Source organism: Hyperoodon ampullatus, assembly GCF_949752795.1.
Source record: "Hyperoodon ampullatus genome assembly, chromosome: 12".
NCBI classification, from domain to species: Eukaryota; Metazoa; Chordata; class Mammalia; order Artiodactyla; family Ziphiidae; genus Hyperoodon; species Hyperoodon ampullatus.
Window position 1 is genome coordinate 80,294,851 of NC_136925.1, and position 16,932 is coordinate 80,311,782.

General features: G+C 47.5%; 2 protein-coding genes across 3 annotated transcripts in view; one reads left to right on the top strand and one right to left on the bottom strand.

Annotated features, from left to right (window-relative positions):
- Nucleotides 1–261: 261 nt before the first annotated feature.
- On the bottom strand, nucleotides 262–1,917 carry LOC307061376 (small ribosomal subunit protein uS7-like). Its single transcript, XM_079716502.1, has 2 exons — nucleotides 1,866–1,917; nucleotides 262–1,082 (listed from the first exon to the last, which is right to left on the bottom strand). The coding sequence occupies exon 2, from the start codon at nucleotides 934–936 to the stop codon at nucleotides 325–327; it is 612 nt and encodes a 203-aa protein (XP_079572628.1). The 5' UTR covers nucleotides 937–1,082; nucleotides 1,866–1,917; the 3' UTR covers nucleotides 262–324.
- A 619-nt stretch (nucleotides 1,918–2,536) lies between these two features.
- SYNJ2 (synaptojanin 2) overlaps nucleotides 2,537–16,932 on the top strand; it is a gene marked incomplete at both ends in the record, with an annotated part of 96,599 nt that continues 82,203 nt past the window's right edge. For both annotated transcript variants that reach the window (XM_079716906.1, XM_079716907.1), the window contains one exon: nucleotides 2,537–2,663. In XM_079716906.1, the coding sequence (XP_079573032.1) occupies nucleotides 2,537–2,663 (127 nt within the window). The remainder of the gene's footprint in view (nucleotides 2,664–16,932) is intronic.

Sequence of the window (16,932 nt, forward strand, 5' to 3'; positions counted from 1 at the left end):
GAAAAAGTGGGCCAAAGGCTACTCCGCCTCATTTAATGGGCACACTGTTCTCAGGAGGAAATAATGTCTCCGTTTTACAAATGTTTGGATAGCGTATATCATCATAGCCGGGATATCCACCACATCATTGAATTTGTGACAAGGGGGCAGTAGGCTCAGGAATGACTTGAATCTCTGCTGTTGTTCACATTTCCTTTATTTCCCAAATCACTCCCTGAGACGGTATCCACAGAGGATGGAATGTCTGGTGGTTCCTGGTCATTCTTTTTTTTGGGGGGGGCACCCCAAAGGGCAAACAGGTTTATTGCAGCTGTGGCCAGGCAATCAGCGGTTGAACTTGGCCACACATTCCAGCTCATCCTTCTTCTTGATAGTGTAGGAGTTGGAGGAGCCCTTGGCAGCGCTGATGAGCTTGTCTGCCAGGCACTCGGCAATGGTCTTGATGTTCCGGAAGGTGGCCTCACGGGCACCTGTGCACAGCAGCCAGATGGCCTGATCCACACGGCGCAGCGGGGACACGTCCACGGCCTGCCGCCTCACTGTTCCAGCTCGCCCAATGCGGGGCGAGTCCTCCCGGGGGCCACTGTTGATGATGGCATTCACCAGGGCCTGCAGGGGGTTCTCGCCTGTGAGCACATGGACGATCTCAAAGGCGTGCTTGACGATGCGCACAGTCATGAGTTTCCTGCCGTTGTTGCGGCCATGCATCACCATGGAGTTGGTGAGGCCCTCCCCGATGGGGCACTGCGCCTTGTGGAAGCACTTGGCCGTGCAGCACCCTGCACTGTGGGGCAGGTATTTGGCATACTTCTTCACTGCGATGTAATCCTGCAGGGAAATGCCATGGATCTGCACATCATCGATGCTCCACTCCCCAAAGAGCTTGATGTCGGGGGTCTCTGCTACTGCAGGTGCAGCTGTCTCCCACTCCGTCATCCTGAAGGCGCAGCCGAGGCGTCTGGGCCGCTCGGCGTGGGCCACGCGCGCCCTGGCCCAGACAGGAAGCGTTCCTGGTCATTCTTGAATGTTCTGCAAGGGCGCCACCCTCCTGCGTGCCACCGGGGGCTCTCCTCCTTCTGGAACTTGTCCGAGAGACAAATGGCTTAACCCACAGCCTTCTCCATGTGAGCAGAATGGGTGTGAGAGGAACCAACTGGGTGTGGGGCCTGCTGGGAACATCCTGACAGAGGTCTCAGGGCCATCCATACACATCCCTTATAGGAGAAGGAAACGAGGCCGCCCAAACCCACCCGAAGGGCGATTCCAGGGAAGCCCTCTCCTTCCTTCTCTCTCCCCTCCCCTGCAGACCAGTCCCGACATCCTGGCTAAAACCCAGTGCCAAGAGGGGCCCTGCCTAGCTGCCAGGTCCACGTACTCCAGTGGAGGATGCACGGATTTGTGCTGCTGTCCACATGTCTGAGTACAAACTGGCTTGTTGTAGTATCTACCCTTAAGTCAAGGACTGTACACACTCACCAGAGCGGGAGGAGGGTTGCAAGATGGAGGGAAAGGGCGCGGGCAGGGAGAGGGAAGGGCCCCGCACTGGCGCACCCACACCCATCAGCGTCTCACAGTTGGCCCTGCGCGTTACTCCCGAGCGTTCGGCTCCTCCGCACCCACCCTGTAAGCCGGTGGGGCAGGTGCCGGTTACCATCCGACAAAGGAGGAAAGCGGGCTCAGAGGAGTCAAGGTCACACGGTAAGTGGCAGGTCTAGAGATCAGGGTCTCAGTTCTCTCCGAGAAAACACACCTTTGACCCTCCCAAATTCTACCTGGGGGTGGACAGTGGACTGCAGTACCCTCCGTACAGAAAGCTAGTAGAAGGCAACGCTTAATGGAACACTGTCCACTCGCCAGGCACTCACCAAGCCCTTTACACGAACTAACGCCATCCTCACCGGAACTTTACGAAGTAGGTACAGTTCCTAATCCCGCTTCACCCGTAGGGCTACTGAGGCACAGAGAACAAGGGACTCGTCCAGGTTCGCAGAAGTATACGAGAGAGGGAGGCGTGAGCGGGACTGGGAGGACCAGGGAGGACGCCGGAGGGCCGGGTGGACTACGGAGGGCCCGGCCCCGCTGGCTTCCAGCCTCGCGGCGCCGGCCAGGCCCCGGCTGCCCATATAAGGCCGCGGGCGTCCTGTAACGTTTCAGGCGCATTAGGGCGCCCGGCGGACTGCAGCCTCCTCCGCGCCGAGGAATGCGTGGAATCCTCCTTCCTGACTGCCGCCCACCGCAGGGGGACTTCCCCTCCGCACCCGGGCCCCGGATTAGCCCCCGAGCGAGCCCGGAGGCCTCCCATCGCTGCCTGGCCGCTGGGGGGAGCGCGGCGCCTCGGCGGGGCCGGCCGGGAGGCGGGGAGGCGACCGCGCGCCCTCACCTGCCCGGGGCGGCGCGCGCGGGCGCAGAGGAGGCGGCGGGGCGGAGGCCGCCGAGGAGCCGGGGAGGAGCCTGCGCCGGGCGGCGGCGTGGGCGCGAAGTGAAACTCCTGGAAGTTGGGGGAGCGCGGGGAGCCGCGGCGGCGGGCCGCGCGCCCATGGCTTTAAGCAAAGGGCTGCGGCTGCTCGGGCGGCTGGAGGCCTCGGGGGAGAGCAGCATCCTGCTGGAGGCGCGCGGCCGCGGGGACTGCTTGCTCTTCGAGGCCGGCACGGTGGCCACGCTCGGTGAGTGCGGCAGGCGGCGCCGCTCGGGGCTCCGGGCCGGCGACTCCGCAGCGGCAACGGGGCTCGGGCGGCGCCCTGGTCCCTTGTCCCGGGGAGGATGCCGGGAGGGAAGGTCGCCTGCCTTTGCTGAGACCTAGACAAACGGGCACCTCCCGTCCCCGAGGTGACCAGTCCCGGGCGGCGCGGAGGTGGCCGAGGCGTGGGCGTCGCACGCGCAGGGTGGCGGGTGGCCAGTTTGAATGAAGTGACGCCGGGGACGCCAGAAGACACGTGTGGCTGCTCCCGGGTGCACAGGCGGCCCACAGGGGTCTGCGGTCTGTGCGCCTGCCGGCGGGGTCCGTTCTTGGAGAGCCGCCTCTGGTCTCTTCTGCCCCGCGCTCCTCCGGGACCCGTTACAGATTCAAGACCATCCAAGAGGGGTGACTTAGGAGGCGGCCCGACCAAGTGCCTGGCGCTGTTTTTCTTTGGCACTTGTTGATGAAACCAGTGAATGCCCGTTGCCTTGGGATGGCCTCCTTCACTCCCGGGGGGATGGGGACAAAAGCACCATAACATAGACTCCGGAGAAAGCGCTGATGGCACCTTTGCCTCATGTAAATACTTGGCTGAGAAGCGTCAGTACTGCAAAGTATAGAACTTGGAGGCAAAAAAAAAAAAAAAAAAAAAACCACTGGTGACTCTGTGCTGGGTGTATTTGACATTAAGCAGTTGCCAAGTCAGTGTATTTCACTTGTGAGCTCCAGGAAGTCTTGACACTAACATTGTGTCAAGGGCTTTAGAGACCATCTCATTTAATTTTCACAATTCTACAAAAGGACTAGTATTATCCCCATACTGCAGAGGAGTAAACTGAGGCCCGAAGAGGCTAAGAAACGTGCTTGCCCAAGGTGACAAACAGCTCTACCTGACTTCCAGTGACTATTTCTGTATTGTTGTACAGTGTGCGGCTTCTTGGAATCACCTTGTTTTGTGGCTAACATTCATGAGGAAGGCCAGGTAACAAAGAGAGCGAAACCAGGTGGAATTGTTAGAACTTCAACCTGAACACTAGAGAGTAGGCTTACAACTGGTGTCCAGCATCTCCCCTGTTTGTAGCTAAACAGAGCTCAGAGGAGGGTCACCAGTCCTTTAGGTAGATGACCTGTGCACTCACGCCCACCACATTTTATAATTGAATCATCTTTTTTTTCAGATTGATTGTATGCATCAATTCTTCAATTAGATTCTTCTGTATACATCTTGGAAGGACCATCTCTTCTGTTTCTGCTTCCCTAATCATTTCATTAGCATATAGTTATCTGGCTTGTTTTCAGTCACTTAGTTACTGAAACAACATCTCCAGTATTGTCAGCACCATACGTGTGCAGTAATCGTGGATTAAATTATTATCAGATTATTCCAATTTGTGCTCTGTCTCGAAAAGTCCAAGTTTGGTCATTTGCTAAGGTCTTGAAAGAAAACCACAAAAATCTCCATTCCATTTTAGACGTCTACTTCATACCACATGTATCAGAGCTGAGAGATTAAGTTGCATGGTACAAAACTACTGCTTCATCAAAGAGATTAAAATATCATTCAGTTGGATGACAGCAGCTTTAAGCAAGGTTCCTATACATTTGAGTTCCTTTCAAGCCACTGGGATAAAAAGACTTTATTTTTTCAAAAGTGAAGATTTTTAAATGATTAATGAAAGTAATGCAATGCATATTTTCCGTTGGAAATTAGGTTTGGGCTGAAATCATGTATATTATGTTGGTGATTACAGTAGTCTGGATTCTAGAACAGAGGGTGTAATGACAGGAATGGGCCTCAGCTCACGGGCAGTCCGCATTTGTCACTTAACCTAGCATTCATTTTTCAGTAGACTTAGGGCTGAATACTTGTGAAGTCTTCTTAAATTAAGCGAAACTATTTTTATTTTTTTATTTTTATTTTTTATTTTTATTTATTTTTATTAGTTTCTGCTTTATAACAAAATGAATCAGTCATACATATACATCTGTTCCCACATCCCTTCCCTCTTGCGTCTCCCTCCCTCCCACCCTCCCTATCCCACCCTTCCAGGCGGTCACAAAGCACCGAGCTGATCTCCCTGTGCTATGCGGCTGCTTCTCACTAGCTATCTACCTTACGTTTGGTAGTGTATGTATGTCCATGCCTCTCTTTCGCTTTGTCACAGCTTACCCTTCCCCCTCCCCATATCCTCAAGTCCATTCTCAAGTAGGTCTGTGTCTTTATTCCTGCTTTACCCCTAGGTTCTTCATGACATTTTTTTTTTAATTCCATATATATGTGTTAGCATACGGTATTTGTCTTTCTCTTTCTGACTTACTTCACTCTGTATGACAGACTCTAGGTCTATCCACCTCATTACAAATAGTTCAGTTTCGTTTCTTTTTATGGCTGAGTAATATTCCATTGTATATATGTGCCACATCTTCTTTATCCATTCATCTGATGATGGACACTTAGGTTGTTTCCATCTCCGGGCTATTGTGAATAGAGCTGCAATGAACATTTTGGTACATGTCTCTTTTTGAATTATGGTTTTCTCAGGGTATATGCCTAGTAGTGGGATTGCTGGGTCATATGGTAGTTCTATTTTTAGTTTTTTAAGGAACCTCGCTACTGTTCTCCATAGTGGCTGTACCAATTCACATTCCCACCAGCAGTGCAAGAGTGTTCCCTTTTCTCCACACCCTCTCCAGCATTTATTGTTTCTAGATTTCTTGCTGATGGCCATTCTGACTGGTGTGAGATGATATCTCATTGTAGTTTTGATTTGCATTTCTCTAATGATTAATGATGTTGAGCATTCTTTCATGTGTTTGTTGGCAGTCTGTATATCTTCTTTGGAGAAATGCCTATTTAAGTCTTCTGCCCATTTTTGGATTGGGTTGTTTGTTTTTTTGCTATTGAGCTGCATGAGCTGTTTATAAATTTTGGAGATTAATCCTTTGTCAGTTGCTTCATTTGCAAATATTTTCTCCCATTCTGAGGGTTGTCTTTTGGTCTTGTTTATGGTTTCCTTTGCTGTGCAAAAGCTTTGAAGTTTCATTAGGTCCCATTTGTTTATCTTTGTTTTTAGTTCCATTTCTCTAGGAGGTGGGTCCAAAAGGATCTTGCTGTGATTTATGTCATAGAGTGTTCTGCCTATGTTTTCCTCTAAGAGTTTGATAGTTTCTGGCCTTACATTTAGGTCTTTAATCCATTTTGAGCTTATTTTTGTGTATGGTGTTAGGGAATGATCTAATCTCATACTTTTACATGTCCCTGTCCAGTTTTCCCAGCACCACTTATTGAAGAGGCTGTCCTTTCTCCACTGTACATTCCTGCCTCCTTTATCAAAGATAAGTTGGCCATATGTACGTGGGTTTATCTCTGGGCTTTCTATCCTGTTCCACTGATCTATCTTTCTGTTTTTGTGCCAGTACCACACTGTCTTGATTACTGTAGCTTTGTAGTATAGTCTGAAGTCAGGGAGCCTGATTCCTCCAGCTCCGTTTTTCGTTCTCAAGATTGCTTTGGCTATTCGGGGTCTTCTGTTTTTCCAAACAAATTTTGAAATTTTTTGTTCTAGTTCTGTGAAAAATGCCAGTGGTAGTTTGATAGGGATTGCGTTGAATCTGTAGATTGCTTTGGGTAGTAGAGTCATTTTCACAATATTGATTCTTCCAATCCAGGAGCATGGTATATCTCTCCATCTATTTGTATCATCTTTAATTTCTTTCATCAGTGTCTTATAATTTTCTGCATACAGGTCTTTTGTCTCCTTAGGTAGGTTTATTCCTAGATAGTTTATTCTTTTTGTTGCAATAGTAAATGGGAGTATTTTCTTGATTTCACTTTCAGATTTTTCATCATTAGTGTACAGGAATGCCAGAGATTTCTGTGCATTAATTTTGTATCCTGCTACTTTACCAAATTCATTGATTAGCTCTAGTAGTTTTCTGGTAGCATCTTTAGGATTCTCTATGTATAGTATCATGTCATCTGCAAACAGTGACAGCTTTACTTCTTCTTTTCCATTTGTATTCCTTTTATTTCCTTTTCTTCTCTGATTGCTGTGGCTAAAACTTCCAAAACTAAGTTGAATAAGAGTGGTGAGAGTGGGCAGCCTTGTCTTGTTCCTGATCTTAGTGGAAATGGTTTCAGTTTTTCACCATTGAGGACAATGTTGTCTGTGGGTTTGTCATATATGGCCTTTATTATGTTGAGGAAAGCTCCCTCTGTGCCTACTTTCTGCAGGGTTTTTATCATAAATGGGTGTTGAAGTTTGTCGAAAGCTTTCTCTGCACCTATTGAGATGATCATATGGTTTTTCTCCTTCAGTTTGTTAATATGGCGTATCACATTGATTGATTTGTGTATATTGAAGAATCCTTGCATTCCTGGAATAAACCCCACTTGATCATGGTGTATGATCGTTTTAATGTGCTGTTGGATCCTGTTTGCTAGTGTTTTGTTGAGGATTTTTGCATCTATGTTCATCAGTGATATTGGCCTGTAGTTTTCTTTCTTTGTGACATCCTTGCCTGGTTTTGGTATCAAGGTGATGGTGGCGTCATAGAATGAGTTTGGGAGTGCTCCTCCCTCTGCTATATTTTGGAAGAGTTTGAGAAGGATAGGTGTTAGCCCTTCTCTAAATGTTTGATAGAATTCGCCTGTGAAGGCATCTGGTCCTGGGCTTTTGTTTGTTGGAAGATTTTTAATCACAGTTTCAATTTCAGTGCTTGTGATTGGTCTATTCATATTTTCTATTTCTTCCTGATTAAGTCTTGGAAGGTTGTGCATTTCTAAGAATTTGTCCATTTCTTCCAGGTTGTCCATTTTATTGGCATAGAGTTTCTTGTAGTAATCTCTCACAATCCTTTGTATTTCTGCAGTGTCAGTTGTTACTTCTCCTTTTTCATTTCTAATTCTATTGATTTGAGTCTTCTCCCTTTTTTCCTTGATGAGTCTGGCTAATGATTTATCAATTTTGTTTATCTTCTCAAAGAACGAGCTTTTAGTTTTATTGCTCTTTGCTACTGTTTCCTTCATTTCTTTTTTTTTTTTTTTTTTTTTTTTTTTTTTTTTTTTTTGCAGTACGCGGGTCTCTCACTGTTGTGGCCACTCCCGTTGCAGAGCACAGGCTCCGGACGCGCAGGCTCAGCGGCCATGGCTCACGGGCCCAGCCGCTCCGCGGCATGTGGGATCTTCCCAGACCGGGGCACGAACCCGTATCCCCTGCATTGGCAGGCGGACTCTCAACCACTGCGCCACCAGGGAAGCCCTCCTTCATTTCTTTTTCATTTATTTCTGCTCTGATCTTTATGATTTCTTTCCTTCTGCTAACTTTGGGGGTTTTTTGTTCTTTTTTCTCTAATTGCTTTAGGTATAAGGTTAGGTTGTTTATTTGAGTTGTTTCTTGTTTCTTGAGGTAGGATTGTATTGCTATAAACTTCCCTCTTAGAACTGCTTTTGCTGCATCCCATAGGTTTTGGGTCATTGTGTTTTCATTGTCATTTGTTTCTAGGTATTTTTTGATTTCCTCTTTGATTTCTTTAGTGATCTCTTGGTTATTTAGTAGGGTGTTGTTTAGCCTCCATGTGTTTGTAGTTTTTACAGATTCTTTCCTGTAATTGATATCTAGTCTCATAGCGTTGTGGTCGGAAAAGGTACTTGATATGATTTCAATTTTCTTAAATTTACCAAGGCTTGATTTGTGACGCAAGACATGATCTATCCTGGAGAATGTTCCATGGGCACTTGAGAAGAAAGTGTATTCTGTTGTTTTTGGATGGAATGTCCTATAAATATCAGTTAAGTCCATGTTGTTTAATGTATCATTTAGAGCTTGTGTTTCCTTATTTATTTTCATTTTGAATGATCTGTCCATTGGTGAACGTGGGGAGTTAAATTCCCCTGCTATTATTGTGTTACTGTCGATTTCTACTTTTATGGCTGTTAGCATTTGCCTTATGTATTGAGGTGCTCCTATGCTGGGTGCATAAATATTTACAATTGTTATATCTTCTTCTTGGATTGATCCCTTGATCATTATGTAGTGTCCTTCTCTGTCTCTTGTAATAGTCTTTATTTTATTTTACTTTTTATTATTATTTTTTTTTTGCGGTATGCGGGCCTCTCACTGCTGTGGCCTCTCCCATTGTGGAGCACAGGCTCCGGACGCGCAGGCCCAGCGGCCATGGCTCACGGGCCCAGCCGCTCCGCGGCATGTGGGATCTTCCCAGACCGGGGCACGAACCCATGTCCCTTGCATTGGCAGGCGGACACTCAACCAGTGCGCCACCAGGGAAGCCCTAATAGTCTTTATTTTAAAGTCTATTTTGTCTGATATGAGAATTGCTACTCCATCATTCTTTTGATCTCCATTTGCATGGAGTATCTTTTTCCATCCCCTCACTTTCAGTCTGTATGTGTTCCTAGGTCTAAAGTGGGTCTCTTGTAAACAGCATATACACAGGTCTTGTTTTTGTATCTGTTCAACCAGTCTATGTCTTTTGGTTGGAGCATTTAATCCATTTATAAATATAAAGGTAGTTATCGATATGTATGTTCCTATTATCATTTTCTTAATTGTTTTGGGTTTGTTATTGTAGGTCTTTTCCTTTTCTTGTGTTTCCTGCCTAGAGAATTTCCTTTAGCATTTGTTGTAAAGCTGGTTTGGTGGTGCTGAATTCTCTTAGCTTTTGCTTGTCTGTAAAGGTTTTAATTTCTCCATCGAATCTGACTGAGATCCTTGCTGGGTAGAGTAATCTTGATTGTAGGTTTTTCCCTTTCATCACTTTAAATATGTTCTGCCACTCCCTTCTAGCTTGTAGAGTTTCTGCTGAAAGATCAGCTGTTAACCTTATGGGTATGCCCTTGTATGTTATTATTTTTTTTGTTTTTCTCTTGCTGCTTTTAATATTTTTTCTTTGTATTTAATTTTTGATAGTTTGATTAACATGTGTCTTGGCATGTTTCTCCTTGGTTTTATCCTGTATGGGACTCTCTGTGCTTCCTGGACTTGATTGACTATTTCCTTTCCCATATTAGGGAGGTTTTCAAATATAATCTCTTCAAATATTTTGTCAGTCCCTTTCTTTTTCTCTTCTTCTCCTGGGACCGCTATAATTCGAATGTTGTCCCAGAGGTCTCTGAGACTGTCCTCAATTCTTTTCATTCTTTTTTTCTTTATTCTGCTCTGTGGTAGTTATTTCCACTATTTTATCTTCCACGTCACTTACCGTTCTGCCTCAGTTATTCTGCTATTGATTCCTTCTAGAGAATTTTTAATTCCATTTATTGTGTTGTTCATTATTGTTTGTTTGGTCTTTAGTTCTTCTAGGACCTTGTTAAACATTTCTTGTATTTTCTCCATTCTGTTTCCAAGAATTTGGATCATCTTTACTATCATTACTCTGAATTCTTTTTCAGGTAGACTGCCTATTTCCTCTTCATTTGTTTGGTCTGGTGGGTTTTTACCTTGCTGCTTCATCTGCTGTGTGTTTCTCTGTCTTCTCATTTTGCTTAACTTACTGTGTTAGGGGCCTCCTTTTCGCAGGCTGCAGGTTCGTAGTTCCCGTTGTTTTTGGTGTCTGCCCCCAGTGGCTAAGGTTGGTTCAGTGGGTTGTGTAGGCTTCCTGGTTTAGGGGACTGGTGCCTGTGTTCTGGTGGATGACGCTGGATCTTGTCTTTCTGGTGGGCAGGACCGCATCTGGTGGTGTGTCTTGGGGTGTTTGTGGCCTTATTATGATTTTAGGCAGCCTCTCTGCTAATGGGTGGGGTTGTGTTCCTGTCTTGCTAGTTGTTTGGCATAGGGTGTCCAGCACTGTAGCTTGCTGGTCGTTTAGTGGAGCTGGGTCTTAGCATTGAGATGGAGATCTCTTGGAGAGCTTTCACCATTTGATATTACGTGGAGCTGGGAGGTCTCTGGTGGGCCAGTGTCCTGAACTTGGCTCTCCCGCTCAGAGGCACAGGCCTGACACCTGGCTGGAGCACCAAGACCCTGTCAGCCACACAGCTCAGAAGAAAAGGGAGAAAACAAAAAAGAAAATAAATAAATAAAGTTATTAAAGTAAAAAATTATTAAAAATTAAAAAATTTTAAAGTAATTAAAAATAAATAAAGAAAGAAAGAAGAGCAACCAAACCAAAAAACAAATGCACCAATGGTAACAAGCGATAAAAACTATACTAAAAAAACCCCAAAAAACAGACAACCAGAACCCTAGGACAAGTGGTGAAAGCAAGGCTATACCGACAAAATCACATACAGAAGCATACACATACATACTCACAAAAAGAGAAAAAGGGAAAAAATATATATATATTTTAAAAAAAGAAGGAAGAGAGCAACCAAATCAATAAACAAATCTACCAATTATAATAAACTCTAAATACTAAACTACGGTAAACATAAAACCAGAAACAAATTAGATGCAGAAAGCAAACTCCAAGTCTACAGTTGCTCCCAAAGTCCACTGCCTCGATTTTGGGATGATTCGTTTTCTATTCAGGTATTCCAGAGATGCAGGTACATCAAGTTGATTGTGGAGATTTAATCCGCTGCTCCTGAGGCTGCTGGGAGAAATTTCCCTTTCTCTTCTTTGTTCGCACGGCTCCTGGGGTTCAGCTTTGGATTTGGACCCGCCTCTGTGTGTAGGTCACCTTAGGGCGTCTGTTCTTGACTCAGACAGGATGGGGTTAAAGGAGCAGCTGATTAGGGGGCTCTGGCTCACTCAGGCCGGGTGGGAGGGAGGGGTACGGAGGCGGGGCGAGCCTGCATGTTGCACCAGCCTGAGGCGCGCCGTGCGTTCTCCTGGGGAAGTTGTCCCTGGATCCCGGGACCCTGGCAGTGGCGGGATGCACAGGCTCCCGGGAGGGGAGGTGTGGAGAGTGACCTGTGCTCGCACACAGGCTTCTTGGTGGCGGCAGCAGCAGCCTTAGCGTCTCATGCCCATCTCTGGGGTCCGTGCTGATAGCTGCAGCTCGCGCCCGTCTCCGGAGCTTGTTTAGGCGGTGCTCTGAATCCCCTGTCCTCGCGCACTCGGAAACAATGGTCTCTTCAAGTGAAACTATTTTTAAAGGCAGCTGTAGCATTTGGTGATGTTGCTGGTTCAGAGAAGGATTGTAGGAGCCTTCTGTTACTAGAAAGCTGTTGTCTCAGACTTTTAGAGTATTCTAAACACATCACAGTTGGATAGACTGGCTCTGAACTTGAAATTCCCATCTGTGTTCTAAAAGGTCTAGCTTTTTGCTTTCCTTTTCTGGATAAGGTTAAGAGTGCTTTCATTTTCTTTTTCCCCCAGAAGGTTGCAGTCTCTACTTTTGCTAGGGGCAGTACACCTCTGGCAGCTGGCAAAGGTGGCAGTGGAACCCTGGCCATTCCATGAGGTTCAAGGTTGGGGGCATCTTACTTTTCACGTCAGCTGTGGTTTCCTGTGATGGGTCTCCCCGGTGAGGAATGAGAGGTCAAGCAGACTTAAGTCGAGGGTTTATTCCCACTGTCGAGGGCAGTGGTTTCTCCCTGGCCCCTGAGTGGTCCTAATCTGTACAGCTCTGCGGCAGGTGCACGCTGCTGTTTTTACGGGGACTGGCAGGCAAGCTAGGTGGGCCCAACAGGCATAAGCACAGCTCTTCAAGGCACATTTCAACCCGTAAGGATCATAACTTGGAAAGGCTTCCCATTGAAAGGGGCTCACCTTTGCTTGGTGTTTTCAGGCAGTGCTGAGATAGGGGCTTGAGTTGGGTGGTGTTTAGGAAAAACTGATGATCATTCATTGGCCGATTTCTAGGTTAGTCCTATTCCAACGTGACTTAGGTGGCCACCCAGCCTGCCAGCAGGAGGTTTGCTGGAGGAATACTTCCAAGTTCCAGCTTCTAAAAGAATTAGGTTGAGAATCTATCTTTAATGTGGATCAGCGGGAACAGGAATTCAGAGGCAAAAAAGCCAAACAGGTTGGCACCAATTTCAAAGGTTTTTACAAAGTTTTCTCGATGACCTGATTCAACAGTAGGAGGCATCTCAAGTATAGATACAAAGCCAGAGCCTGTAACAGTTCCCCTGGTCTGCCGTCCACAGTTAACCTACAGATGTTCTCTTATTTGTGTACTGGGACAAAAAGCGCTTGCTGTCTTCTCTCTCTTTGTCGCTTTTAGACGTCATGCAGACCAGATGAAGGGAACTGTACCTATTGTTCATGAATTTCGTCCATTTTTAGAGCCAGCAGCAATGCTCCAGAGTTCAGTGCTCTCCAGACAGCCCCCCAGGAAGGGTGGTCTGCAAGTGCGCATGTGTTTACACGTGGGTGTGAGTCGTGCAGCCCTGCCTCTCCCACCCCCAGCCATGCATGCTGTGGAGCAGGGAGCGGGGTGGGCAGGGGGCTCCGTGAGACTTAATGAAGCTAATTAGTGAGTGTCCCGAAATTACCTTGAGCTTCTGGGGGAAGAGGTCCTGTGTAAACACGGGCCTGGGTTCTCCCAGCTGCTGTGGGAGAGGCCACAGTGTCAAGTTTTGTTTGACTTGGAGACGTGGCCATGGAGCCGAGCAAGGCTCTGTATAAACCGCCACCTTGGCCACTTCGTCAGGCTTCGTGGCCTGGGTTTATTTGGTCAGTGACTTGAAGTTTGACCTGCCTAAGGGCATCTCAGAAAGTCGAATGAAGCTTCCTGGGTAAAGACTGAAGCGCAGGTAGGGACTGCTGGGGGCTTCGGGCTCCGGTCTTGGGAAACCTGGGTGGTGACCCCAGGTTGCAGCGGCCTGTTGTGTCCGTGGCTCATGAACAGGCCTTTCCCAGTTGTAGGTTTGCTCCTCGTAATATTGACAAGATGGCAAACTGAGTTAGTGTGCTTCTGCCTGGCTTTTTTTGTAACTCACCAGGAGGAATGTGATATCAGATCTCGCCAGGCTCCTTTTTTGGGCTGCGTGGCTCCAAAACTTTTCCTTTAACCTTTAATTGTGAAAATTTTCAGATGTTCACAAAAGTGGAAGGAAAAATGAATCTGCTGTACCTGTCACTCACTGTGGATGGTTATCAGTACAGTTCAATTCTATGTCACCCGTCCTTGTATTTTATATGAAAAATAAATTTCCTAAAATTTAGTTGGTTTATTGCCAGCAAGGTTTTAATTAATTTGGCTTTTTTTTTAATATACTAATGTGATTCCATTCATATGAAGTTCTAGAAAATGGAAAACTGTATTGATAGTGGGAGAAGGGTTCTTCTGCAAAGGAGAAAGAAGGACATTTTGGAGGTACTGGAAGGTTGTATAACTTGATTGTGTTGATAATTACATTGCTGTAAACATTTGTCAAACCTCAAACTTTTTTTTTTTTTTTTTTTTTGCTTTATAACAAATTTAATCAGTTATACATATACATATGTTCCCATATCCCCTCCCTTTTGCGTCTCCCTCCCACCCTCCCTATCCCACCCCTCCAGGCGGTCACAAAGCACCGAGCTGATCTCCCTGTGCTATGCGGCTGCTTCCCACTAGCTATCTACCTTACGTTTGGTACTGTATATATGTCCATGCCGCTCTTTCACTTTGTCACAGCTTACCCTTTTTTTCTTCTTCCTGACTTGCATTTGTATGTGTGTAAGTTCAGATTTACTTAATGGATTGAAATGTGACCAACAACAGAAATGGTGGTGTGAATTGATTCTGAGATTCTGGCCAAGATACATTTTTAAGAGTGAAGTGATCACACGGGAAGAGTAAACCACAGCCTGGAAGAGCCGGTGTCCCCCCTCTTGGGACAGCATTGATGGGCTCGAAGGAGATGGTCTGGACCCAGTGGAGGCACTGCCCCTAGACCACGGCAAGAGGGGGCCTTGCCCTGTGCCTCTCACCAGAATGAGGAGTCGGGCCAAGGGGCCGTGTCCCCTGCTGTTTGTGGCACTCTCCCTGGGTACCTCTGGGCCACAGTCCAGGTACACAGGATCCTGGAATCTCCTGCATAAGTGGTGCCCGGCCTGCATCCAGCCTGCTCTGGTCTCCTCCCAGGGCCCCCGACAGACTGTGCAGTGGGTGTGTCTACCCAGGTCTGGAGGAGGGGTATAGCAAGGGTGCAGGGTGTGAGTGGAAGGGGACGCACACTTGCTGGGGTGTCCTCAGGTGTGGGCACGAGGCCCCTACAAGGTGGTATGAAGCTCAGAGGGGGCTGGGGTCGGTGGGAAGAAAAGGGGGCCAGGCTGGGGGCGGCTCTCCCTACTGGGCACATTCTGGACCTGGCCTTCCAGTTAGTCCAGGGGGTGTTCTTCTCAAGCCAAAAGGATAAAACATATTTTACTTAACAGTTTGTGAACTTGATTGAAACCTTACAAATAGTTCCACACAGTGGGTGCAGGGCTCCAATGGTACCTGGCTCAGACCCTGTAAGTGTCAAGCCATGTGTGCCTGGGTCTTACTCTGGGGCGTTCCTTGGGCACCCAGGCACCCCTTTGTGATTTTTGGCTGCTCAGTTTCTGTTCTGTGTCACCTTTTCACCTGAGGATGATGTTTTTTTCCCCACTCAAAGTGTCCTTAAAGCCCTGGCAAACTGCCCCAGGCTCAGACCAGGGAATTAGATTTGGGTCCTTATTATTAGGTGTGTGTGGTGGCCAGCCCATCTCCAGGGGAAAATCAAACCAGGCTGGCAAAGGTGCGTGCACCCAGGTAAGCTGAGGGCTTCAAAGCGAGGCCCTAGCGCTGCGCTGGCATCTCCAGGCTGCAGTTACAGTGGGCGCTTTGCTAGATGGCGGATCCTCAGCGAAAGTCAACACAAAACAGCCCAGTTACAGGCATTTCCTGTTTCAAGGACTTGCAGGAAGGAGGCCTGGTACCCTGTTATGTAAATGTAAGGCATTATTGAGGACAGTTTAATGAAACCCTTAAAAACATGCCCATCCTTGATCCAGTATTCTATGGGTAGACTATCTCAGGAAATACACACATGAACTCATTTTGCTTCAAGGATATGTATTGCAAAGTGTTTTGAATTTTCAGCTGGTCAAGTAAACTTTGGTTCACTTGATAATAATAGCTAACACTTATGGAGTGCTTACCATGTACCAGGCGCTGCTTGTGGTTTATATGTATTGACTTATTCAGTCCTCACAAAGAGGCAGGTCCTAATAATCTCCATTTACACTTGGAGAAACTGAGGCACAGGGAAGTATAAGAACTTGCATGAGGTTCTGTTTCTAGTTAGTGGCCGAACTGTGATTTGAACAAGTCCAGGAGGCTCCAGAGAGCAGTATGTTTGCTAAAATCCCATGCTTAGAAAAAAAGAAATTTCAGTGTGTGTATGAAAAACACTAGTCCTGTTGTCTCTCTGCTTATCTTGGGTTTCAAAACACACGTGTAGTCAGTGAAGAGAAGGGCTGCTGGTGAGTGTAAGCATCACATAGCATCCCGACTGTGACTGGCTTTCCACGTGACACTTTTTTGTAGAGGGTGTTCAGGCTTGGGGAAGCAGTCACCCACTTTCTGAGCAGTGCGTGTGATATTACAAAGGGGAGATCTTCAAGAGAAGCACGTGGGCTTCAGTCCTGTGTTCTAGCAGAGCTGAGGCTTGTGCCGGGTCTTGTCCTTCTGAGTGGATGTCCCGACACCTAAAACAGAGCCTGGTTAGGACTCAAGGCTCTGAAGGAAGTGCTGGGTTTCTCGGTGTAGAGGTGGCAGTGGACCCCAGGCTCCCCAAGGACGTGCATCTCAATGTGAGGACAGTCAAACAGATAACACGCTGGTGTCGTCCTGAACCTCTCCTCGATTTTGAGTGGGGAAAGGTTCGTGAGTGAGTGTGCTGGGCGCCCTGCACACTTCCTGTCCTCCTGTCCTGTGTCTTCCTGCCCTCTGTTCTGGGGCCCTGAGGACGGCTCTGCCACGTGGGTGGATAGACTGCTTTGCACCCAAGGTGGGCACTGGGCACCTGTTGTGGAGCACAGGGCCCCATCCAGGAAGGCTGGATGCATCTGGCCGGATGCTGGGGGGCAGCAGTCTGAACTCGGGGCATATGAAGCTGGAGGGTTGCCATTTGCTTATATAGCTTCTTGGTTCAGAAAATGACTCCGGGGCTTCCCTGGTGGCGCAGCGGTTGGGAGTCTGCCTGCCGATGCAGGGGACACGGGTTCATGCCCCGGGCCGGGAGGATCCCACATGCCGCGGAGCGGCTGGGCCGGTGAGCCATGGCCACTGAGCCTGCGCGTCCGGAGCCTGTGCTCCGCAACGGGAGAGTCCACAGCAGTGAGAGGCCCGCGTACCACAAAAAAAAAAAAAAAAGAAAAGAAAATGACTCC